The sequence below is a fragment of the Petaurus breviceps genome, unplaced genomic scaffold, assembly GCF_028583685.1.
Source record: "Petaurus breviceps papuanus isolate PSGF00001 unplaced genomic scaffold, PetGlider_PUasm1.0 208, whole genome shotgun sequence".
NCBI classification, from domain to species: Eukaryota; Metazoa; Chordata; class Mammalia; order Diprotodontia; family Petauridae; genus Petaurus; species Petaurus breviceps.
Window position 1 is genome coordinate 23,537,247 of NW_027185852.1, and position 26,785 is coordinate 23,564,031.

Below are 26,785 nucleotides of genomic sequence, written 5' to 3' on the forward strand. Positions count from 1 at the left end.
CCAGAAGGTATGATTCATTCAGAAGAGATACAGAGAGCTAAAAAGAATAAGAACCAAAAAAGGGAAAAAAATATAAGAAAATGGAACAGAGAGAAGAACAAATTTCTATACTTGGACTCCAACAATCCACTTTCATTTGACAAGGACTCAGTGCCCATTACATGCTTGATACCAGGGAATAGGGCTCAGGGATAAGACTTGTGGCTTCACTGGCCCAGCAAATTCCTGGTGAATGACCCCTCTCAGTGCAGACCAGCACAGTCCCTGCCCCTTTGCATCTTGGAGAGCTATCAAGGGCACTGAAGTGCTAAGTAACCTGCCCAGAGTCATGGTCAGTGGCTACCAGAGGGACGCCTCAAACCTCCACCTCTCCAATGGCTGCTCTCAATCAGCTGAGCTCCAGGTGTCTACAGCTGCCGTCAGCTGCCCACCCCAAAGCCCCGTCTGGTGTGGGGTTGATGCCAGTTACCTGCTGGTGATTAGGAAAGTGCTCCATGGCTTTGAGTAGCAGGTGGGTCACATCAGCCAGGAGCCGCACAGGCATTCCCACAGCTAAGTCCTGCTTGGTCAAGTTAAACACACATGCACTCGCTGCCAGCTGGACGGGCAAGTTCATGGGATGGTTCCTCATTCCAATGACCACCAGCTGAAACGAAAGAAGTCCTCCCTGGAATTCAGGCATGTTGGGAGCAGTGGCCTTGAGAGCATTGGAGAAGGCACCCGCTGTGACCACCCCACTGTACCCCTTGGGGCTGATGCTGGTGATGAACAGGCTCTGGGTCTGAGCCTGGAGGCCTTTTCCACACTCGCACTGACCATGCAGGAAAGCTGCTGCTGCTAAACAGGTCTAAGGCGAAGGGGTTCTAATCTAGCAGCTCATTCCAGTTGGATCCCTTTCCCATCAACACTAAGCAAGAACACCCCTTGAGATTATTCTCCCACAGCTTTCCAGATTCTGTCTCAAGCAATATAGCAGAGCAGAAGACCTGGAACTGAGGCAGAAAGTCAAGGTTAAGTCTTGGCCTTGGCTTTCTCATCTGCAAAGTGGTCACAAGAGGAAGCCATTCCAACCTTACCTTCAATATCTCAGGTTTTGTTTTTTCCATGACATGGGTCAGGCTGAAGAGGTGAAAGAGGGCTTCCCGGACAAAGAAGGCCCTCTCGCTGTATCGCTTCAATGCTTCTGAAATCTGAGTCTCGTTGGCTTCTCCTGATACCTTCAAAACAAGGTCATTTTTATTGAAAAAACAAAAACACACCAGGTTAGAACATCATGGGGTGGTTAGGTGGCACAGTGAGTAAGAGCTCTGGCCCTGGAGTCGGAGGACCCGAGTTCGATTCCGGCCTCAGACACTTAACACCCACACAAAAAAACTAGCCATGTAACCTTGAACAAGTTACTTAACCCCAATTGCCCTCCAAAAGCGGGGGGGGGAAAGAACATCATGCTCTCTCAGCTCCAGACTTTGTCTTCCAAATTTTGAAACATGCTATTTCCACATGTGACCAAGTCATCACAGGTACTCGCCATCCCAAACTCATTTCACAGCTGGCTTCCCATCAGGTCTGGAAGTGGCTCCACAATCTCCAAGATCACTAGGTTTTCTAATTCTCATAATACCTGCCTGAGTGAGGCACATCTAAGGATATGAATGAACATCTACGGAGCCACGTAAGCAGAAATGGGGTAACAGTTTACATGATGACCATAATGATGGAAAAGAAAACAGCCCTGAAAGACAATTTCCGAAGGGCAGCAAAGGCAGGGCGCAGGGCGTTTTCTGGTGACTACTCTCTTCTCAGGCAGTACACGCTGTCAGACATGACTAGCAGGGTCTGTTTGGGTCGGTTTGGTTTTGTTATAAGGGAGGAAGCGAATGATCATGAGAAGTGTTAGTGTCAAAAAAGCAACAATAAAACGCTATCACTCTTAAAAGAATGTTCAGGACACACAGATGAAGGCACTAACCAAACCAGAAGGTGTGAGCAAAGGGCGTTCAGTGCGGCGCGGACTGGAGCGAACATGGCAGCGAGATATTATGGGGATCCCTCTCTCCTCACCCCCAGAGACATGTATGTGGGGTGTGTGACTAGTCATGAACGTGTGGGCGCACATCATCATGCCTGCTCATCTGTAAGAAGAAAGGGGGGGCAGAAAACGTGACCTCTGGGATCCTTCTAGGAGAGACTTCCTGGAAGAGCTGGGACCCTAACAGCTGCTCAAAAGCCAGAAGGAAGCGATCAGGGCCGGAGGAGGCAGGGAAAGGCATCATGACCACTGAAAAATGGGAACTTGCACGAAATAACGCAGAGTGAAATAAGGAGAATCATGAGAACATTGTACAGTCCCGTTAGAATAACTATGTCCAAGCTATTTTGAGTAATATGATCACTTAAGTCAACTACAAAGGGTCTGTGAAGGAAGATGCTATGGAAGCAGGCATTATGTGCTTCCACACATGTATCTCAATCAAAAGCTGGCCTCCTACAGCACAGGTCTGGGAGGGAGCGAGTGAAGCAACTCGGAGCTCAAAATGCAGGAGATGAGCAAATGAATGACAAACAGGAAGTGGGTAAACTCATCTGGAAGGACACGGGATTAGGGAAAAAGAGGGCATGCAAAAGGTCAGGAGGTAAGATAAGAAAAAGCAGAAATGAGTCCCAATACATTGTGCCAGGGAATCTTTCATTCACCCAGCAAGCTAACTGTGTGCCCTGCACTAGAGATACAAGTACAAAGAATGAACACACGCAAAGAAGGTAAACAGAGGTCAGACTGGGAGGACAAGGAAAGGCTTCTTCATGGACAAGATGATGCCAAGAGCTTTCATTTTTACATCACCTAAATTTTCTCCCTCTCCTTCCTCTTTTCCTGTCCCAGAGGGTCATTCCATGTTATAAGGAATATTTTTTAAGAAAAAAAGGAAAAGAAAAACAATAAGCAAAACTGATAAACACAATGAAAAAGAGTCTGTAGCTCTGTGCACTGCTGCCCCACAGCTGCACTGTTCAGGGGCCGCCTGTACAGAGTGGCCCGGGCCTCCTCAGGTCTCTTCTTCGGGGTGTGGTGTGCAGGGCTCACTGGTCTCTGCATCTGCTCCGTGTTCTCAGAGTTTCTGCTCTCTTGACATTGCATTAGTTCGTACAAGGCCTTTCCACGACTCTCTGTACTTCCATTCCCTGATGCTACAACTCAGGGATTCCCCATTACACTTGGCCAGCACACCCTGTTCATCCATTCCTCAACTGAGGCCACGCACTTTCATCTGCAGTTCTTTACAAACGGCTGATGTGAATGGTCTGGTGTAGATGGGGCCCTTCTTCACTGACCTTATCAGACTTCCTTGGGGCAGATGCCTAGCCCTGGGCTCTCTGGCCTAATGTGCACAGATGTCTTAGTCACTTTATGTGCACAGCTCTATATTGTTTTCCAAAACAGCTCCACCACCTTCCCACAACTCCTCCAAAGCTTACTGTTCTGTCTTTCATCATTGTCAATATGTTGTTTCAAAACTATTGTTCTGACTTTGTGTTTCTGTTATCACTGGTGATTTGGAACAGTTTTTCACATATACATATCAGTAGTTTGTAATTCTTTTGCAAATCATTTGTTCCTACCTTTTGACTACCTATTATTGTGGATGGCTTTTGATCTTAACTATCTGCAGTGAGAATGAATTCCATCTTAAAGGCAGCAGTAAGGAATATCAGTGCTGATCTTGACCTGATCTGGAGAAGATGAGCGGGCAGCGATCAATGCACATGTAGAGGGAAGGGCCATTCCTGTCAGAGACAGGGGAAGGGAAGAGAGTAGGACATAAAGTCATGGGGCTTTGAGATGAAGAGAAAGTCCAACTTTCTCAGTAAAATCAAAGGCAAGGTCCACAGATGAGAAAGAAGGGGTGTGGGGAACTTTAAGGGAGAAGAGGTTGGGGAAAGTGAGAAAGGGAGTCCATCAGGAAGAATAAAAGGCGGCTTGGCCGTGAGAGAGTCCAGCTGCAGTTGGGTAACACGAACTGGCAATGTCACCAGTCAGAGGGAGTTCAGGATTGTGAAGCAGAGGAGAGAGTGCAGAGCTGTAAATGGCCAATTACTTGAGGTTGAGGTTGGAGAGGGAGGAAATGTGAGGTCAGAGCAGGGGTAAGGGTTGAGAAAGTACTAAGGGGTGGAGGAAGGTGGGTCCTGATGAGGGCAAAGAAGAGGTGTAGGGGGGTGAAGCAGGGGAGAAGAGGAATGAGAAGCAGTTAGGGTCAGAGGGGGGCATCAGACACTCCAATGAAGGAAGAATCCTTGTACCATCCTTGATGCTGAGGCAGAGTGAAGACACCAAGGAAAGCTGATGAAACGCGAGGTGAGAGAGTTTCAGGGAGAACCTATGTGAATGTTAATGTCTGGAAGCCAAGCCATGGTTCTGGGGCCGGTAGGGTCATGGTGAAGTGATGACACTGCCAACCAGGGTGGCACCAGACAGAATTTCCTCTGGGGCAGACAGATCGTTCTACAGGCAGATAATAAGAAGACATATTGCACTGGTGAATTTGGGTAATAACAGGAGGATGTGAGGGGAAACTACCAAGACAACAGCAAGCTCATCTGACAGCCTGGGCTGTCAAGGCAGAAGTAAGGAAGATCAGTCCTGATCTTGACCTGATCTGGAGAAGATGGGAGGGCATGGGATCAATGCACATATAGAGGGAAGGGCCACAAGCAGCAGCCTGGGCAAAAAGGAGTCAATAATGCCCACGAGCAGGGTACAATGATGGTCCACCTTTGGCACAGTGCAAGATGGGACCACAATGCTGTTCTGGGGATGAGTTCAGGGGTAAGAGGCAGTTGATGCACAGGAGGGGGTGACACGACCCAGAGCCAGGCAAGGGGAGGGGAGGTGAAGAGACGTGAAAGGCTATCTCTCTTTCCTTACATCACCTGTTACAGGCATCTCCCTCCATCCTTCTAATGTGTGGTGCTGTATGCCAAGAGCACTCTGCCTTCAGCAGAGCCTTGTTCTGAGACCAACTAACTGTATGAACTTAGATGTATCACTTCACTTCTCTGGCTCTCAGTTTTCTCTCTGTAAAATGGGCATTTGGATTAACTACATAAAAGGAAAATGCTTTGTTAAGGTCAAAGATTCAGAGCACCAAGGGACTGTGAAAGACCATCCACTTATATTACAGAAGAGGAAACTTCATTAAGGCTTAATAAGCTTCTAAGTGGGAGAGAAAACTATGTTTGCATTTCCATTGTTGCCAGTGGGTTCCATAAATCTACACTGGCCAAACTAATAACACTAAGTTCTGGTAACATTCCCAGTGTGATATAGGCAATCAGGAAAATGATGGGACTGTCAGTTATAAAGTACCACAAGATCTCAGGCCTAGGAGGATTTTGGCAGCACCCAGCCCAAGCAAAGCCTGAAAAGTGAACCTCCCTACAACAACCCAGACAAATCACTGAGGCCTGCGCTTGGGAAGGTGGAGAGCCTTATGATGTACCATTGAAGCTCTTGCAGCATTTGGTTAGCTGGGGAACTTGATGATGTAATAGCTCTCCTCTTAAAGAGGACATTTTCCTCAGTCCCTCTCCTTGTCCCCTCCTATCCAACGTGTCCCCTCCTCCTATGGCCTCCCATGACTCCCCATGGCATAGAAGTGAGCTAGGGTTTGGCAGGCTGTGTACATGGAGGGTGATCCTGTACTCTCTGCCAAGTTGGCAAGATTCCAACCACAGCACCAGTGACTGGTGACTGCCCACAAAGTTTGGAGAAATTGAGCCCCAGCAAAAAAGGACCTTTTTTGGCTAGTACAACTCATAAAATGATCTCCTAAGGGGTGGGGAGGTTGTGATCTATTCTAGTAGAGGGAAAATCCATACTGAGGAAATCCCTGTCCCTTTGAAAGATTCCAAAGAGAACCCCCTCTTCCTTGTTTTGTTCGAGAAGACAAGGCAGTGGGAAAAAGGTTGGGCTTGAACTTGAGTGCCCAGTGCCTAGGGCTGACTGACCCTACTGGATGCGGCCATGGGAGGTTACTGGATCTGCTTTGTCTAAAATGGGAGTGAATGAATGAAAAAGCATTCCTTATTGAGTGACTGCTATCAGTAATCTAGTATCACAGCTGGCACTGTGCACATATTTTAAAAAGCAACAGGCCTTATCTCCAAAGAACTTTCTATTAATAGGGGAAGACAACACATGGGGGGGGGGGGGTGGGGGAACAGGGGGGGGGGAGTGGTTTTGGGGGGGGAAAAGAAGGTTGGGGTCAGGGGCAGATGGGAGGGCAGTCTGAGGTCTCAGCCAGCCAGCAGATAGTGAGATAAGTGGGCTGGTCTATATATACTCAGTCACCATTTAAGTGGGTTGGGTCTTACAGAAGGAGCTCAAAATGAGGGGAAATTTTCCCCAGGGTCTGGGGCCTGGATTCTGAAAACCTGGTGTGGAAGTCCAGGTCTCAGGTCAGGGATGGAGGGTCCTGGTACAGATGGGGAAGATGGGAGAAAATGGCAGGTTCAGCTCAGGGTTCTCTATCTGATCAGCTTCTCCAATGCACCATCCATCCTCTCTGCAGCTCACTGACCCCTCTCTTCTATCTGGTCTCTAAATGTTAATCTTCCTGTTCCTATAGTTCTCAATTGCTTCCGTTCATTTTGCTCCCCAAATGAGAAGCAGTAAGTACATCATTCCAAAGTGTCCAATTACTCTATTTGAAGACCTAGGGTTCCATTTTCTTTTTTTTTTTTTTGGAGGGCAATTGGGATTAAGTAACTTGCCCAAGGTTCCACAGCTAGTTTTTTTGTGTAAGTGTCTGAGGCTGGAACCGAACTCAGGTCCTCCTGACTCCGGGGCCAGCGCTTTACTCACTGCGCCACCTAGCCACCCAAGGGTTCCATTTTCTACTCATCTGTAACAGGCAATCTCTTTTCCATCATACCAAGATATCAAAGGCCTTAAGTCAAAGGTATAAATACATAAAAGACCACACAGAAAACACAGACCACAAAGATCTCAGCAAGACATTGTCCACATTCTGGGAGGTTTATGAATATCCTCTAGAAAATACAGACTCAAACTACCCTCATATGTGAAAATGAAGGGACTCTCCATTACTGCCATGTCAAATATTCATAACCAATTAAATTACCTACATGTTTTATAGACAGAAAGAATGTTTTTCCATTGATTCATCAATCTGGTACCCCAAACTACCCCAAGGTTCCAGGATTTCATTAGTAATTTCCAGAGTCCCTTTTCCTTCATGGAGGATTACATCTATTTTCATGGTCCCATGGCCAATCTTCTGGTAATGAAGACCCCAACAATGAACTAGAACGGTCTCTGGATGACAATCTCTTGCTACCTTTACACCCCCCATTCCAGGCTAGCCAACACCTGTTCTGCTTGGTAGGGCTCTGAAGGCATATCCTTATGAATCTCAAGGTCACCTCTACACCAAATCAGGGAGACAAAAGAGCTGAACTTAAGTGAAGATCTTTGAACTATATACAACACAATTCAATCTATTATCAATTTTAATCATTACCAAGCTAAATTACAAGTTTGAATCCATTTAGTTTAGTTTTTTTTTTAAGCAATTGGGGTTAAGTAACTTGCTCAAGGTTACACGGCCAATTATTTCTGGGTGTGGTGCTAAGTATCAGAGCCCAGATTCGATCCCAGGTCATCCTGACACTGGAACCAGCACTCTTACTCGCTGAGCCACCTGGCCACCCCTAAGCAATTGGGGTTAAATAACTTGCTCAAGGTTACACGGCCAGGTGTTTCTGGGTGGGTGCTAAGTGTCTGAGCCCGGATTCGATCCCAGGTCATTCCGACTCTGGGGCTGGTGCTCTTACTCACTGTGCTACCTGGCCATCCCGAATCCATTTAGTTTTGCCGATAATTTAAGAGATGTGTTGTCTGTGTACCTAGGGAGCTTACAATCTAAGAAAAGCATGCTGTATGTACATATCTACAGTTTCTTTTCCTTATCAGAGGACTCTCTTTTGAGTTTTGCTAATCAATGGCAGGATCACTGAGATCCTTCTTTTGTCTGGCTCACAGGACCACTGGTTAGGCACTCTGGAATGGTTCCTGAACAGAGTATGGGTAGGGAAAGCCCATTCCAGAAGCAACAGAAACGCTAAGATTGGCAAGGGACCTTTGAGATCATCCAGATTCAACTTCTGTCTGAAGTCTGAACCCCATCTATGACATCCCCAAGGAGTCATGCAGCTCCTAACCTGAAGACCCACAAGAATGCAGGAACAGGAAGCCTCCTGTTCCTTCTGCACTTCCTGAGGTAGCCCATTCAATATTGGGGAAAATTTATTATGAAGAAATGCCTCCTTATAACTCTCCACTCTCTTTCTACTCACCCGAATTCAATCCACAGTCAAACAGAATACTTCTAATCACTCCTTAACATGAAGTTCATTGTTGTTCAGATGTTTCAGATTCTGTGACTCCATTGGAGTTTTCTTGACAAAGATACTAAATTGTCTGACATTTCCTTTTCCAGCTCATTTTACATGTGAGGAAACTGAGGCAAAGAGGGCAAAGTGACTTGCCCAGGGTAACACAGCTAGTAAGCCTTTGAGGCCACATTTGAACTCAGGTCTTCCTGACTTCAGTGCTCTGTGCACTATGGTTTTGCCTAGCTGCTTCACATGGCTCTTAGCTATCTGAAGAGAACTAGCATGACCTTCTGACTTCTCTTTGGTCAGCTCCACATTTCCAGTTCTTTCGATCATTCTCATGTGCTTTGGCTTCAAGTGACCTCATCATCTTGGTTACCAGAGTAGGGACTCAGTGAGGACTGAGAAAGCGATGAAAATGGATCAGGTGAACATTTGGGGAGCTGGACTTGACAAGATGGAAGCCTGGGATGGGTGAAGCCTGTGGTGCCATGAGTAGGGATTCCAGGGATTCCCCAATTGTGTTAGGAAAAGAAACTGATGGGAAAAGGGAATGTAAAAGCCACAATTCTGGCACGAAGCACTTCATAAACCAAAATGTAACAAAAAGCAAGAAGTAAAAACATTTTAAACTACCTTTTTTTCTGTGTAAAAATTGTTCAAATGCTTTTTTGGTATGACAGAAAAATAAATTTAAGCTAATAAGCCCTTAAATCCATAAGAATTCAAAGCTTGGGACATACAATGCTTTCTCCTTGAAGTCAAAGATTCTTGTCTTGTTTATTTCTATACCAGCTTCAACACATGTTCTATAGAGTAGATGCTTATTTAATGTTTGATGAAAAAACAAATTAAGGAGGAATGCTAGAAAATGACAATGACCAAGCTTGGGCCAAAAGTGGAGCTATGAGATCCAACACCTTCTTCCCCTTTTTGCAAAAGCTGGGGACAAGGGGTGTAGATTGGACGCAGTAAAAATCACTTATTTCCAGAAGTATGAAATGTGTGTTAGTACCAGACATTGCAGCTTTCTTCAACTGGGATCAAGATTTTCAAATGCAGTTTTAAACTAATGCCCTGTGAAAGCAATGCCTTTCATAAAGGGATGACAGAAAACATGCTTAGATTTCAGTTTTACAAGGTCATAAATCCTTCTGAGCTCTGTGGGTTCAAACAGGAATCAATCAAGACCTAATAACAGGAATCCAATACTTCACAGAATCTCTGCCCTTAGAAGATATCATATGGCCTGGTGATCTACCCACTTAGGTAATTACAGAATCAGTGCCTGGCTCACAATCTTTCTTCTCGATCAGAGGCACTGATGCTGCTCAACTATCCTAAAGCCCTAGTTCTTCATGTTACCCAATTCCCATTACCTACATTTGCCAGTGGATCACTTCCTCCCAAATAATCTTTCCTCTTAAGGTGTGGTGACCCTGCTCCCTTGGTCCCCCTCTTAGGTGTATGCCCACTCTTTCTTGGTGGCTTCTGCTGGATCTTCAGCTAAGTCACACCTTCTGACTGTGGGCGTCCCCCACTGGTCTGTCCATTCTCCTTCTATATTATCTCACTTAATGATCAATTTCATCTCTATGCCAATGACTCCCTTATGTCTGTCTCTAACAAGCTCCAGAGTATCTCCTGAGCCACAGCACCGAATCTTCAACTGCCCTCTGGACATCTCAATGGATGTTGAGCAAGCATCTCAAACCTACGTCCAAACTGAACTCAGTGTCTTCCCTTCCCAACCCTCTGCCTCTTCAGCTTCCACTACTGTTGAAGGCATCACCAGCCTTCCCAGCCACCCACGCTCACACTCTCCGCGTCATCCCTGACTCCTCATTCTATTTCCAATTCGGGAGCAGATCTTGTCATCTCCACCTTCCCAAACAACATGCCTCATGTGCGTCCACTTCCCTCCATGCACACAGTCACCACCAAGACTACTGCACTTCTATCTGATGGATCTCTTGATTCACGTCTCACTTCTCTTCAACCCACCCTCCACAACTGCAGCTCTCACCACGTCATGTCACTCCCCTCCCCAAACGACATACAGAATCGCCTACAAACTCTTCTGTTTGGCATTTAATGCCCTCGATAATCTGCTTCCCTCAGACCTTTCCGCTCTTGTCCAGCTTTCCTCCCCTCCACTTCCTCTCCATCCTCTCTACTACACTGGCTTACTTCCTCCCCCACAGAAAGATCTATGCTCCACTCCTGTGCCTCGACCCTGGCTTGTCCCTCACACCAGGACTGCTCTCCTTTCTCACCTCTGTCTCCTGGCTTCCCTGGCCTCCTTCAGAACAGCATTACATCCTACCTTCTTTCTGCAGAAAGCTTTTCCTGGTGCCCCTGCTGCTAGTGCCTTCCCTCTGAGATCACTTTCTATCTATTCTGTATACATCTTGAATGTGCCTGGTTATTTTAATGTCTGTGAACTCCTTGAAGGACGATGACCATCTTTCTTTTGTACAGGTTTAATAAATGGTTTTTGTGATAATCTCTGCACTGAAGTGAGGCCTTAAAGGCCCCTGATAAGATAGCCTCACACCTCCACCATTGATGACAGCTTCCCTCTTTTAACCTCCTTCCATCCTCTCTAGACCAAGTCAAGTCCCACTTCCTCTTGACCCCCACAGCAGCTAGGACCTTCTCTCAATCTAATAAGCTCCACAATATCTAAAACTGAAAAGGGCATGAGAAAGCTGTCCAACACCCCCATTTTATAGGCAAGGTCCAGATCGATGAAGTGATCTGCCCAACACTGCCACGAGTAGCCAAACTGACCATTCATCACCAACATAGAGAGAACCTTGGTCCTACTGAATTTATCTAGCCCCTATTTACTGATCTGCATCATCCATTTTTCAATATTGGCTAAATTACATCAAGCAGTATGCTAAATACTAGAGAGGAACATCTTACTTATGATCATCATGGGATCAGCAGCTCTTTGCAGGCATGAACTTAATGTTATAGGGAGGTATTCTAAAATAATTCAAAAGAGCTCTGGACTTGGAGCCAGGAGGGCCCTGGTTCAAGACCTGCCATTAATGCTTACCACATCTGTGACCATAAGCAACGGATTCGACCCCTCTACACATACCTCATTTTCTTTGTCTAAAAATGTGTATACCACCTACGTTACTTACATCAGTGAGTTGTTGTAAAGATCAAATGAGAATCTAAGAAGCGCTTTACAAACTTTAAGCTCTATGTAAATACCAGATATTATAATTTTACTTCTCTTGTATCCCCACAGATGTTCAATAAACTAAAAAACTCCTTCAGGAAAAAAATGGGATTTATAAATGGGTTTGTGGCAGAAAGGCCTTGTTTGTGGCTGCCAAGCCTTGTGGAATATAGTGGGAGGAATGCTGGATTTCAAGTTGTAAGAGCTGTGCAACGCTGGCTCTGTCACTTACTAGGATCACAGCATTCAGATCCAGAAGGGTTTTAGAGACCAGGCAGGCTAAGCCCCAGGAAGTGAAATTCAATGCTGAAATCACTTTCAAGGCCATAAGTCAGAAGGAGCAGCCAGGCCTTAAATGCAGGCTCTCTTCTAGGAGCCTAGGGCTCTTTCTGCTACATCAGGAAGCTCATGTCCCATACCACACAGGATGAGAGGAAATGTTCTGACCAATGGGAACTCCTAAGCATCTCTCTGCGGGCACAGCGGGGCTCTGGTGTACACCAGCAGCAAATACATGTACCTGCAAAACCATGAATCACCTCTCTTTCTGTAATGGTATTCCCAGTACTTAGCAGAGGACCTGACATAGTAGGTGTCCTCAGAGTCTGCTTCCAAATGGAGACAATAATTTCTGTAATATCTTCCTTGTAGAGTTTTGAAGAAAAGCAGACTAAAAATGATAACGACCCATGACCCTGACTGTTACTCCCAAGGTTAGCTCTTCTTCTCCTCAGAGCCAGCATTCCTACTACTACTGTACTGGTACCCCCAAGTTGAAATCGTTTTATAAGATGTGCTAACCTTCAAATGGCCTTCGCCGGTGAGGAATTCTGAGTAGCCGGCATCAGTGGCTAACAAGCCCACAAACTGCATGGTGGGCCGCTGCTGGATGAAGGCTTCTACAGCTTTGTCGGTCACATGCTTCCTCCCGGAAATGTCCAGAGACACAAGATTGGGCAGAATCTCTTTCTGCTCCAGGAGGCGAAGAGCTATGTCAGAGGTGAACTGCTTATCATCAGAAATGTCCAGGTGGTTCAGGTGCTTGAGCTCTCTGATCACGTCCAAGATCTGGGTGGTGGTCATCTTCAAGCACTTCAGGTGGTGCATGGTCAGGGACTTGAGGCGATCTTTACAGGTGAGCAGCGCTGTGATGTCTGTCACAGACGTGTTGGAGATGTCCAGACTCTCTAGCCTAGGCAGTGAAGCCACATCGGCCAAGTCTTCATTGTAGAAGAGGACATTGGTAATGCTCAGAGCCCGAAGACCAGACAGCTGGCTGAAGCACCTTTCATAAGGATCTTCTAGGGAAAGGGTGAGGGAGTTCAACACCAGGCATTGTAAATTCTGCTGAATCCATTTGTTACTGCCAAGCCCACTGATGATGTCTGTGATGGTAATGTCAGCATTCACACCAGTGGCATCAAGCTCCACCAGCTTATGATGGCAAAAGGCTTTCCGGAAGGCTACAGCAGAGATCTTTGCTTTGCGGATACAAGCTCGCTTCAAGCGCATTTGGTTGCCTCGGAAAATTCCCACAGTTCCATCATTTAGTAGGCCTAGGAGAAAAGAACAGCCTTCAGAACATTTCATCCTACCTTAGCAGGAAAACTCTCCTGGTACATTATTAAGTCACTGACCAAAAGAACTAAAAACATGTTTAAATGAGCCATGAGTTAAAAATAAGGACTGGCAGGCACATGTATAGAAACTGAAATTACTTGGGAATCATGTAAAATATTACTCTTGAAGTTGATTAGAAACTAACAGATTAATATTTGCAGAATCAAATTATGATATGAGGAGTGCTGGCCCCGGAATCGGGAGACCCAGGATCAGTTCCAGCCTCAGATACCTAGCACCCACACAAAATAACTGGCCGTGTAACCTTGAGCAAGTTACTTAACCCCAATTGCTTAAAATAAATAAATTATGATATGAGGCCAAATGTGCAACAATCTGACATATTTACGTAAAAGACATATTATGTAGAAGAGGAAACACCAGGAAAAGAGCTATCTTTTTAAATTATCAGACATTATCAACACGAGGAGACACCCAGGGTGTATTATGTAAATGCCTGCTATTCCCTCCCTCACCTCCCAATCTCCACCTGCTGAAACTGCTCCCAAGCTTCAAGGCCCAGCTCAAATCAGCTTGAAAACCAGATAATAGCAGCATGACCTTAGGCAATCAGTTTCTCTTGCTGAAGCTCAATTTCCTCATCAAGAAATGGGCACAATAACACCTACACTACCTGTCTCACTGGGTTCTTGTGAGTGCAGTGCTTTGTAAACTGTTTTTCTTGCTGTTCAGTTATTTTCAGTCATGTCTGACTCTGACCCCATTTGGAGTTTTCTTGGCAGAGACACTGAAATGGTTTACCATGTCCTTCTCCAGCTCATTTTACAGAGGAGAAGAGAGAGGCAAACAGGGTAAAGTGACTTACCCAGGGTCACACAGTTAGTAAGTGTCAGAGGCCTGATTTGAACTGAGGAAGATGAGTCTTCCAGACTCCAGGCCCAGGGCTCTATGCACTATGGCGCCCCTAGCCATCCCTTGTAAGCTGTAATGCACCATAGAAATGTGACCTGCTACATAGCACATATGAACATGAGTAACAGCTAACATTTCTATAGAACCAACTACGTGCCAGGCACTGTGCTCAGCTCTATACGACTCTTATCTCATCTGTATGCTTACAACAAACCCCCCGTTACAAGTGAGCAGGTAAGAGACTTGTGCAGGCTCACACAGTTAGGAGGGATCTGCGGCCACATCTGAACCCAGCTCTTCAGACTCCAGGACCAGTGTTCTATCCGTGCAGAGAGAGAGTGTGTGTGTGCGCACACAAGCGCGTGCGTGTGTGTGAGTGCATGTGTGTGTGTGCACGCGAGCGCGTGTGCATGTGTGTGAGTGTGTGTGTGTGTGTGTGTGTATGTGTGTGACTCCTTGTCAAGGCTGGGAAGTGAGCCCACACTCACAGGATGCTCTCTTTAGAGCTGGAAGAGCCCTCTCAGAGGCCCTCCAGTCCAAGTTCCTTGGTCATTTCACTTGCCCAGGTCAAATGTTAATTAGGAGGCAAGCCAGGATTTGAACCTGAGTTTTCCTGACTCTCATCACTCTCTTTAGAGTGAGAATGTGCCCTGTATGAGACTGGGAGCCCTCCTGAAGGTGACCCTCCATGGAGCCCACTGGTGCCCACGTCGGTCCACCTTCCACAGCCTGGCTCATACAGCTGGCACACGCCCCCTCCTCTTCTGCCCTCCCTTCCACTTCTCTGAAGCCACAGCTGCCTCCCTGTCCGACGAGCCAGTCCTTTCTTATCTCCCAACAGAATGCAAGCTCCTTGAAAGAAGGGACTGGTTTTTGTTTCTATCTTTCTATCCCCAACACAGCCCTTGCTCATAGGAGACACCAAATGCTCAATAAGAGATTGCTAAATGGAATTTCTGAAACTTGTTGTCTAACACATTCGCTGTGCCTCTTAGCTTTATGTCAGCAGTAATTTCAAAATCAGGCTACCTCTACCTTAACAATCCTGAACTACACAAGAATGAGGCCTAGAGCTAGCGGTATTTAAATAAAGTTCACCTTCAACCCACTAATAATTACGCCAGCAGTGCAATCATTCAGCGAGTTCTGAAGTCATTTCTCATTCCTCTCTTTCCATTTAAGATACAGGAGACCTTGTTGGACAACCTCTGCCGCACTTCCATGATCAACCAATATAGTTACACTGTCAGAAGAAGAGATGAGGGGGCAGCCAGGTGGTGCAGTGAGTAAAGAGCACCGGCCCAAGAGTCGGGATGACCTGGGATCGAATCTGGGCTCAGACACCTAATTAGCACCACACCCAGAATTAACTGGCTGTGTAACGTTAAGCAAGTTACTTAATCCCAATTGCTTATTAAAAAAAAAAAAAAGAAAATATGCCTGTGGATAAAAGCTTGCTTGGGGTGGCCAGGTAGCACAGTGAGTAAGAGCACTGGCCCCAGTGTCGGGATGACCTGGGGATCGAATCTAGGCTCAGACAATTAGCACCCACCCAGAAACACCTGGCTGTGTAACCTTGAGCAAGTTACTTAACCCCAATTGCTTAGGGGTGGCCAGGTGGCACAGTGAGTAAGAGCACCGTGTCGGGATGACCTGGGATCCAATCCGGGCTCAGACACCTAATTAGCACCACACCCAGAATTAACTGGCCATGTAACATTGAGCAAGTCAACCCCAATTGCTTATTAAAAAAAAAAGAAAAGAAAATATGCCTGTGGATAAAAGCTTGCTTGGGGTGGCCAGGTAGCACAGCGAGTAAGAGCACTGGCCCCAGTGTCAGGATGACCTGGGGATTGAATCTGGGCTCAGATACTTAGCACCACACCCAGAAATAACTGGCCGTGTAACCCTGAGCAAGTTACTTAAACCCAATTGCTTTAAAAAAAAAAAAAAAGATGTAAGATTCGTCTGACATGAACCCGGTCTTGATGAAGCCATAATGGCCTTTACTGATCACTGCTTCCTTGTCTTTGGGATCACAAACAATCACTCTAATACTGCATTCGGGAATTTCACCCTTCAGCACTCTAGAGTCTCAAGTCTGGTGTGGAGGTAACTGAAATCTCAAGGGCAGGACAAGCAAAATGTCACCTCTGGCAGGATCCATCAGGCTTGTGAAGCTTTGAGTACCCAAAGGAAGGTCCAAGTCCACAGGGTAGGTGCTGCCCAGGCCCAGGGTGCCTGGCTGGGATCCTCCCCATCACTGGGTTCACTAATCCAGGCTCTCTGGTCTGGAGTTTAAGATTTTTCCTTTTCCTTTCACTGAAATCAGAGCTTTTGGCTTTTTTCTGGGGCAGCGATGGCATTCTCAGTTGCCAGTATTTCTCCAAGATTGCTGACTCGGCTCAGCAATGCCACCCACCAGTTCTTTCAAAATGCCAGCACATGTGGTGTCTTGGCCTGGAGACCAACTCACTGGGAGCAGTTAGACACTAAATTACTGCCCTCACTTACCTCAGGACATTGCTATTCCCTGCTGACCATTTCTGTGCTATCACTCCTGGCCCAAAGAATATTCAAAGTTCATGACATACCATCAGCCCAAACAGTCAATATATACAGTGGATAAATCCACTGAACCACAGAGTTGTTTTATTGCAAAACCTGGACAAGATCTCAGACACCATCTAATGCAATTCTCTCATTTTACAGAAGAGGAAACAGAAGGTCAGAGAGACGTGACCTGCATATGTTCACTCTGTACAGCTGGACACACAGCCAGCATCACAGCTAGGCCTACTGACTCCCAAGGGTTTGTTTCTATCACTCCAGACTGAGCAGTTAGGATTTCCCCTTACCATTTAAAAGTGATTTTGGGGAATAAATTTAAAAGGTTTGCCTTCATAGTTTCAAAGATCAAAAAGCAGGAGTTCATTTTCTTATAACAGCATTCATCTTCCTTCTCCTCCTCTTCACTGAAAACATGGCATTCTGCACCAGACTTCTCAATGTGTATTTCAAACCATGTGCAATGAAGGGAAGTTATTCTTGTCAAGAGGTGGGCTACTTAAACCAAAAGAGGTGAGAGCCCTGGCCAATTTATGAGGCCCTCAAATCACAAAATCTGAGTTGGAAAGAAGACTTGGGTGCTTAAAGGTTGTCTAGTACCTCCCTCACCTGAACAGGAATTCTTCTATAACATTTCTGGTAAGTTGGCACTCAGACTCCCTCCTGAAGACTTCTAAGAAAGATACCTATCACCTCTAAGACAGACCATTCCATTTGGCAGCAGCTGTCATTGTAAACTAGATTTTCCTTACACATCAAGCAGAAATTGGCTTGCTAATTAATCCCAATCCTAGCCTCTAAAGCTGTAAAGACTAAGTCAAATCCATTCAAGAGCCAGCCGTTCAGATCACATGTCCACCCCATTTTCGCTAGACTGAACATCCCAATGCCTCCAACCAGCCTTCATCTGGCACAGTCTCCACCAATGCTTCTCCCCTTCCCCAAGCATGCTCCAATCTGTCAGTGTCCTTCCAATAGTTGAACTGAATACAATATTATAGGTTTCACCAGCTCAGTATAGGCTAGATAACATCCCAAACTACCACAGAATGTGCCAGAACAGGTTAGAAGTGAATTATCACAGGTTTAAAGATGGAAGAGGCCTCAGAAGTCATCTAGTCCAACCAGCCTTACCAAGGCTGTCTTGCCCAGAGCCACAGTCAGTAACTGTCAGAAATGAAGAGTTAATTGGAGCTTCCTGACCCCAAATCTTGAGCTCCTTCTCCCACACCATCCTTGCCACTGTCTCTAATAGTCAATCAAACACATTACATTAGCTTCCACTGATTCTAAACTAATGACTAGTTTAATGACGTGCAGCAACAGTAATGAGAAGGTTGGGGAGGTTTCACTGTTCAGTCTTACCATGGAAGGCCATCGTCTGGAGGAGCCTATCAGCCACTTCTTGAGGGAACATCCCTGGTTCCTGCAGGCACAGAGTTCCATCTTGTCTTTCTGAACAGAATTTCTCCAGGTGAGTGGTCAGGAAATTCAAGCAAATATCCAATAAGGAAAATGGAGATGCTTCCTCCTGTATATTCCATGGAAAATCAAAAAGAATACAAACAAAATTCCCCCAATCAGTGTCTGCATGCATGTACATCGCCCCCTACACACATAATGGGAAGCTAAAGGAGAAGGGAATCCAAGTAAAATAATCAAGACTGAACACCAACTGACAGTAGCCCATTCATAACACAAGAGGGAGTAGTGTGAAATTTTAGTTCAAAAGAATTTTCACTTCGAAAAGTTGGAAGGGGGCCTTAGAAATCCCAGCTAGAATGCAAACTGAGAAGGAACCTGCAGGTCCTAGCCTTGCTTCAAAAACTTTTTCCAGCAAACTGTGATGCTCAATGACAGCAACATTTTCCTGTTAAAATATTTGGCATGAAATGATGGTAATAGCAAACATTCCTCGATATGAAAACTGTTTACATGTTTTCTATTCTGCCCCACAATGTCTCTGGCCCATCTTTGTTCTGTGGGTATTCTATGCTTACCAACCTTTCGCACCAAACTTCATGGGTTCCAACCCTAAATGTTGCTGGGCTAGGCTGAGCCCCTCTTAGTCCCCAAGGACTATCCTAGAAGGTCCAACTCTCTACTTATGGTCAAAGAGCCCATGAGAGCAGGGCTAGGAAGTGCACCTCAGTCCTCTGCTCTTCCCATGGTATCTACCCCAGCTATTATCAATGACTGCTGACCCAACTTCAGGCATGAGTGGCCTTCTGACTTGTCTCCCCATAGTGCAGTTTCACTTGAGGTCCTAATGGCTTCCACTTCTGTAGCACCTTCAGGTTAAACAGAATGTTCTCCTGTGAAGAGGGGGAGTGTCAGCATTGTTACTCGCCTTTATTCATAGAGGAGAAAAGGCCACCAGCAACATGCTGTGATGCGTCTTCCTGGAATGGAAGGGACCCTGGACTGTCCTAGGCCAAGCCAGAAGCATACCTGCTCTAGCCAGTTCCACTCAAGCAGGAAAGGCTTAGTGATGGACTGCTTCAGCCTGGGGTCCCCAAGGACCGAGCTGCCAACGCTCCTCACCAGGTTAGCCATGGAATGCAAGGGAATTTCTCAGCTACCCCAACTTAGGAAGGCTATCTGTTAAGGGGTAGCAGAGTAGTAATCTGAAGTCACTGACCCTTGAGATACTGGAAAGCAAAATATTCTTTTGCTGAGGAAATTGAAACTTAGAAAAGGGAAGTGACATCTAGGAAGCAGTGGATTTGGAACTGGACACCAGGACTCCTGACCCCTCAATCCAATGTTCTTTTTGCTAGAACATTAGGACATGTGCTTGTCAGATGGTAAGCCTAGGGGCTGGGGGTACAGAACAAGGTCATGGAAAATATCCAACATACTGCCAACCTTGGTATCATTCATTAGCTGGCAGACTCTGATATGAAAACAGAATTCTCCCCAGGACTTTGAGCCCAAGAGACTTCATCCCTAAGAAAGCTTCAACCAGCTGGCAGTGCTCTTTCTCCCTCCTCAAATGACCATTTACAGACTTGCTAGCCATGTCCAAGTCCATCTCCTAACAAAATGCATAGAGAAATGCTTTGAAAACTGACAAGCACTTGACAAACATGGCCTATTATAACAAATACCTTGCTAAGCTAAGCCATGCACTGCCTGCTGCCTGACTGCTTAGTAGGCAGACACTGATCAGTTCTCTTCTTCTTTCTCCCCAGCGATGCAGTAAATTCAGGTTTTATATTTATAAATATAAACTTTGGAGTTGCAGCTGTCCTTGCATTCCTCAACAGTGCTTAGACTAGCACCTTGCAGGAGCAGGCACTCAGTAAGTATTGACTGTCTCTGATTTTGAAACTCTGAAAATCTCCTAAAATGCAGATGGTCTGATTCCCAGTCGTGGCTTTTTCCTCTTTAAGATAACACTGGGGAACATTGCACACACTTTGCATTTACTTCTCTGTGTCCATCCATGTTGTATTCCCCAAGTAGACCAACAAAGTCTTGAGAGAGGGAATGGCTTTGTCTTCTTATTTCCATCCCCTGGCACACAGTTAGCATTTCATAAATGTTTGTGGAACTGAATTTCCCTACACGGCATTGCCTGGTCAGTCTTGGTCCTAGAAGACAGATGCCAAAACACACTTGTTCCTCGGGGTAAAGAAATGGAGGATTTCCTCAAAGGGCTATAAATACTTTCATATCCTTTGACCCAGCAATATCACTCCTAGGGTTATATCCCAAAGAGATCGCAGAAGTTGGAGGAAGACCCATATGTACAAAAATGTTTATAGCAGCTCTTTTTGTGGTGGCAAAGAATTGGAAATTAAGGGGGTGTCCATCAATTGGGGAATGGCTGAACAAGTTGTGGTATATGCATATTATGGAATACTATTGTGCTATAAGAAATGAGGAGCAGATGGGCTTCATATTTACCTGGAGAGGCTTATACAAACTGATGCTGAGTGAGAAGAGTAGAACCAGGAGAAATTTGTACACAATTACAACACAACGTATGTGTGATGACCAACTTTGATAGACTGGACTCTTCTCAGCAATGCAGTGATATAAGTCAATCCCAAAAGGCTCATGATGGAGAGAAATATGTGCATCCAGAGAAAGAACTAGAAAGAACTGAGTTTATATCCAGGTGGAAGCAAAATACCTGATCTTTTTCCTTCTCTTGTTTGGTTTTGTCTTCTTCACCATTTTTCATTCCATAGATACAATCCGTCTTTATAACTTGACTAATGCATAATGTGAAAGTATTTACAGATCCTATACTTGACTATATGCTGCCATGGAGGAGAGGGGAGGGAGGGGGACAAAATATGAAACTCAAGGAATTGTGGAATTGAATCCTGTAAACTAAAAGGAAACAAACAAATTAATTTAAAAAAATTAAAAAAAAAAAAGAAATGGAGGATTCTGGGTACAGAATGCTTTAGACACTGCCAAAATATGTTTGGGTTCTGCTGAATTGTTTTTCTTTTATACAAATGATAGTTCTGGTGGGGGAAGGGCTGGTATAATGGGGAAATCCCTATGGTGTTTAAAAAACCGCAAACTAGTATCAATAAAACTTTTAAAAGCTAAATAAGCCATGTTGTCCCTCATGCTTTCAAGAGTCTTCAATAAATAAAGGAGCCCCTAAAGAACAGAATCTGGCCCTTTCTATCTGGGGTATAAGATCTGGCCTCCAAGGAGAGGTATTTGAATGGTTCTACTTGTCCCTAGGAGCTACGTGATGGGTGGGAGAAGGGCTGCTTCCTAACAATCAGAACTGTCCAAAAGTCTGTCAGAAAGAGAGACAGAGACAGAGAGAGAGAGTGTGTGTGTGTGTGTGTGTGTCCCTTCTTCAAACAAAGGCTGGATGCGATACTTCCTTCACACTCATATTTTAGTTGTTTCGATTACACTGCACCCTCCTTTGACCCTGGGTGATCTCTGTCCTTATACTTTGTACACTTTTAGTTCTATCTCTTTCTCCCTAGTTCTTTATTTCCTCATTCATTCAACAAATACTTGCTAAGAGTACCCCACGAAGAGAGTCATTCACAGAGGCAGTCAGGAAATAGCTCCCCTGGCTAAGGAGCTCCCTAAAAGGGTACCTTAAGATATTTATAAAGAAAGGCAGAGGGGGCGGCTAGGTGGCGCAGTGAATAAGAGCGCCTGCCCTGGAGTCTAGAGGACCCAGGATCAATTCCGGCCTCAGATACTTAACACCCACACAAAAAAACTGGCTGTGTAACCTTGGGCAAGTTACTTAACCCCAACTGCTTAAAAAAAAAAAAAAGGTAGAAGGTTTAAAATTTGTGTAGTGATACTCCTTGTAAACTGAATGTTTATTGCCAGACAAAGACAAAGCACCTGCTGAAGAACAAAGCTGAGAAGGCTTTTCTTGTTTCCCTTTTACTGTAGGATTACTAAAAGTTTAAAGGCTAAATCATTACTAGGATGAACAAATAGGCAAAAGTTTTCTTCAATCACTATACTTCAACCAGCCTAAGATATAGATGTGGTTTTTTTTCCCTTCAGATTGAAAGTCATTAAATATTTTTTCTGGAAGCTTGCTCCTTGAAATGCCATTTGTTTTACATATTAACTCAGGATTGCTGGAAACTGACCATGACTTTCAAAGAGGCCTGAACAGAGGCGATTCCCAACTTACACTGATGCCCCATGATGAGCATTTATCTATCCACACATACACTAGAAAGTTCTTATACCTAAGTACCATATTTCAAAAATATTTACTATAAAAATGTGCCTTGCTTTCCCATCAGTTCAGTCTTCCTATGCTCCCCTGAATTGATGATATTCGTTATTTTTTTGTGGTATCGTCCTATCATTCCATTCACATACTATACTTGTTTAGTCATTCCCCAATGGATGGGCATTGCTATGAATATTTTGCCATTTCTGGGGCTCTTTTTTATCACTGACCATCTTTTCACAGGTGGATAGCCTACACCAACAGTCAAGGCAGGAGACAGCAGGATAAGATTCAATTCCAAAACTATGTATTATAGTATGAGTGCCTACTCTTGCTCAAGGCAAGGTGTGTGCCAAGACAAAAATCTTGAGAGTCAGATGGGATCATTACCCACAATGCTCAGCACATAGCAGGCGCTATATAAAGGGTATTCCCTCCCCACTCCCTTTCCTTCTCCTTCTAGTTTTAGTCCAAACTGGCCTGTTTACTGTTCTAGATAAAGCTTCTACTCTGCACATCTGAGCTTTCGCACAAGCTTTCTTCCACATCACGCAAGGCTCTCATTCTCCTCACTCTACCTATTAGCATCCCTTGCTTCCCTCACGTCTAAGTTCCAGAAGTCTTTCCCTTCCTAATTCCCCCAGCTGTTAGTGCCTTACATGGCTCCTGTGTTTACTTATGTGTGGACAAGCTGGATCTCCCTGGCAGCAGGGGCTGTCTTTACTGTGATGGAAGAAACCACGAACCAAACAGGAGGAAAACCAGAGAAACTGGCATCCCAGAAGTGAAAGGAAGAGGTAGCAAGAACGAAAGGGATAATGTTGCAGAAAGGTCAAGGAGACAGAGTTCTCAAAATCCCCTGACATCAAGTCCCAATATCTCCTCTTTCACTCTCCTCATCACTAAGAGGGCTCCTTCCTCCTGACAAGGCCCAAACCTGTCCTTGATCCTAATCTCTCCAGTCTCCTTCAGCACAATGCCCCCATAAACATTCCTTCACTCTCATCTTCAGCCTTTCCCTCTTTGCTGATTCCTTCCTTGCTGCCTTTACATGCACCCAAGTCTTCTCATATGAAAACAAACCCCCATTTGTCCCTCCTGTCCTTTCTCATGGAGTCCCATTCCTGACAGTTCCTCTTCAGCTCTCTTTGCTAGATCTTCCACTTTGTCATGCCCACTGATGGCAGGGATCCATCCCACAAGGCTTTCCTCCAAGCCTCCTTCTCTTTACAGAGAGAGTAAAGAGTCAGAGAGTATGTTCAAATATTACCTCTATGCAGGTGACTACCACACATCCATAACACACACATGCATGCATACATGTCCCCATCTGGTCTGAGCCTCTCTCATGAGCTTCAGCTTCAATCACAAACTGCCTATTGGATACAGATGTCCTGGAGACACTTCAAACTCAAATCATTCTCCCCTCCAAATCCATCCTCCTCCTGTGATCTCTTCTATTTGCCACTCAAGTCTGTGACCAGCTGCCAAGTCAATGATTCTCTCTACAGCTTTTTTCATAGCCATATCTTTCTCCACTCCCGTGGGAACCACCAATGTTCAAGAATTATCAGGGCCAAATACTCCTCTTTCTTCATCTTCACCTCTCACACCCTCCAGCTTCCTTCGAAGCTCAGCTCAAACACATCCTATATAAAGTCCTTCCTGAACTCCCTACCTGTAATGCCTTCTCTCAGGTGAAATTACCTTGTGTATACTCATGTCTGTACACAGGATCATAAGATTAAAGAATTACAATCAGAAAGGATCTCCGGTCCAACCCCTTCATTATCCAGCTGAGGACAGAATGTGAGTTCACTATACTCAAGGACTCCTTCCTATTTGTCTCTGCATCTCTAGGGCCTGGCACAGTTTAAGGCCTGAAAAGAAGTCACTGGATTTGGCAGTTAAGGTGTCACTGGTGACTTTTTGAAAGTGAATAATACAAATTATTAAGAACCACCTGGAAACAGTTAGAATTCTCTAATAATCAAACAAGGGCAAATTAAAATAACAGATACCACTTTATATCAATTATATTAAGAAAAATAGTCTAAAAAATAAGATTCGATGTTGGCAAGGTTGTGGAAAAACACGAACGCTGCTGGTAGTGCTATGAATGAGTGTAATCTTTTTGAAGAGTAATATGGCAACATAAGGAGATGGGAATAAGCATTTATATAGCACCTACTCTGTGCTAGACATTGTGTTAAGCTAAGCACTTTACAAATATTATCCCATTTGATATACACTGAATTATAAAGCTGCCCATATCCTTTGACCTAGTGATACTAATATTAGGACTGTACCCTAAGGGTATTACTGAAAGAAAAAAAGATCTCACTGTACAAAAATCACAATGCTCTTAACAATGCTAGAAAAAACTTCAGTTAGTCTCAATAAAGTGAGCTGAAAGGGAATAAAGTGAATGGCAGACAGTAAAGACTCCTTTTGGAGAGCCTATGTGCCTTAATGGATAGAATCCAACATGGAGAGAGCTGGGTGACAATCTGGCCAAAAACACATGCTAGCTTTGGGACCCCGGGGCAAGGTTCTTAAACTCCAGGAGCCCCAAATCCTATAGCTACAAAATAGGGATAACAGGAACACCTATGTCTTGGGGTGAGCATGAGGCTGAAATGGGATAATGTATGTAAAATACAGGATAAGTGAGCTATCCCTTCTTTTCTGATTTAACCTGAATAAGGAGAGACACAGGTCAACAGTTTGGCTGAATGGTGGCACAATTATTAAGGAGTCAGAAGGAGGACAGGATGGAGGAATTTAAGCATATTTACAGACAAGAGAAGAAAGAGTCAATACATAGCAAAAACTGAAGAGAAAGGGCGGGGAAGGAATGACTGATGATGCAAACTTTCAAAGGAACAGGAAAGGCCTCTGGGAATGTCAGAATTGGACAATCTAGTCTAGGCAAGGAAGATTACAATTCCCTCCCCCATACTCCTTTACCTTCTGAGATTGCTGCTGCTGCAGCACAGGTAGCAATGATACAGTGAATGTCTACAATGGGCTAAGCACTGAAGAAAGGTAAAAGACAGGTTTACAAAGATGTTTCCATGTGCTCTCACTTGACCCTCACAACAATCCTTTGACACAGAAAAGAAAGGATTTAAAAGGGATTGAGGGAGAAGATTAAACATCAGAATAAAGTAGGAGGTGATGTCAATTGCTGAGTCTGGAGCTGGGGTTTAAAGAAATGATCAAGAGTTGAAACAACCCTTGCGGAGAAAGGAGGAGAATCAACCAGACACTAATAAAGGATATGGAACAAGAAATACATCAGATCAGCTATCCAGCCAGCAAAAGGGACGATTCAAGTCACCACTAACACAACAGGTACCACATGGCTGATAGAATCCTGGGTAATTACTTTAAATAAACAGTCTTATTGTTCATTGACTTTTTTGGCCGCCAAAGTCCCTTCTGAAGTAGAATATAATCCTTTCAATTAATCAGTCTATCATTTACAAGAAAGGAAAGGAAAATGGAGAAGAGTAAGCTGTGAGAGAGTGATTAGAGCCCTGCCAGCGGAGCAATGGAGAGCCCCTAACTTCCAGCAGCACTCAGGCTGGCCTGCCCAGCTGGGCACAACCGGAGACCTCCTGCGGGGCACTCAGTAGCGATCTCTGTCTGGCTCTAACAGTCCATGAATCTTGCCCTTTAATGGGTCCCACTAAAGGGGGCAAGGGGCAGAAGGAATTTCTAAGGGCACTCTCCCACCCTGCACCCATGGTCTAAGTCAAAGGTGTCAAAAACACATGGGAAGCAATGCACCAGAGCAGCTCCAAAGAGAACAGAATATGATTGGCAAAGACTTAACAAACAAAAATACAATAAAACACAGGTAATGCTAAGATGAAGTTTTCTAAGTTGACATGCACCTGTAGAGATCTCTCCTTCAGCTGAGTGGTCCCTTTTTGATATGCATTGGCCACCAGTGGTCTGAGCATTACGCTACAGTGTCAATCAGAGAACCCCTCCAACAGTTCTTAGCTTTGGGTTACCAGCTAATCCCACGGCACCAAGGGATGGCAGGTGTCTACCACTGGGAAGGTCCCAGGCACCTGGGAGAGGAGGATTATAGGGGCAGGGGTCAGAAGGGTGGGGTGTATTACTGGCCTTTTAGCCTGAGGGCAAACCCTGACTCTTATTAGATGGCTAACATTTACTAGCAGTGAGATAGTTGCCTAACTTCTCAGAAATTCAGTTTCCTCATTTGTAAAATGGAGATGGTAATAAACAACAATGACACTATCCATTTCACAAGGCTGATGTGGGGAAAGGGCTTTGGAAAGTTTAAAGTACCACATCAATGTACATTATTGTTACATCTGTAAAATATAGCTTATATTATAACAAAGTATCATGATGGTTATCATGGAAAAGAATTGTGTATCAGG

At 44.8% G+C, this 26,785-nt stretch overlaps 2 protein-coding genes across 3 annotated transcripts in view; both read right to left on the reverse strand.

Annotated features, from left to right (window-relative positions):
• Window positions 1-26,785, reverse strand: part of LOC138165341 (sterol carrier protein 2) — a 464,797-nt gene that overhangs the window by 199,619 nt on the left and 238,393 nt on the right. The window lies entirely within an intron of this gene.
• LOC138165338 (protein zyg-11 homolog B) overlaps window positions 1-26,785 on the reverse strand; it is a 62,522-nt gene that overhangs the window by 24,919 nt on the left and 10,818 nt on the right. For both annotated transcript variants that reach the window (XM_069093555.1, XM_069093557.1), the window contains exons 2-5: window positions 18,038-18,203; window positions 12,413-13,167; window positions 1,077-1,217; window positions 470-646 (exon numbers count right to left, since the gene is read on the reverse strand). In XM_069093555.1, the coding sequence (XP_068949656.1) occupies window positions 470-646; window positions 1,077-1,217; window positions 12,413-13,167; window positions 18,038-18,203 (1,239 nt within the window). The remainder of the gene's footprint in view (window positions 1-469; window positions 647-1,076; window positions 1,218-12,412; window positions 13,168-18,037; window positions 18,204-26,785) is intronic.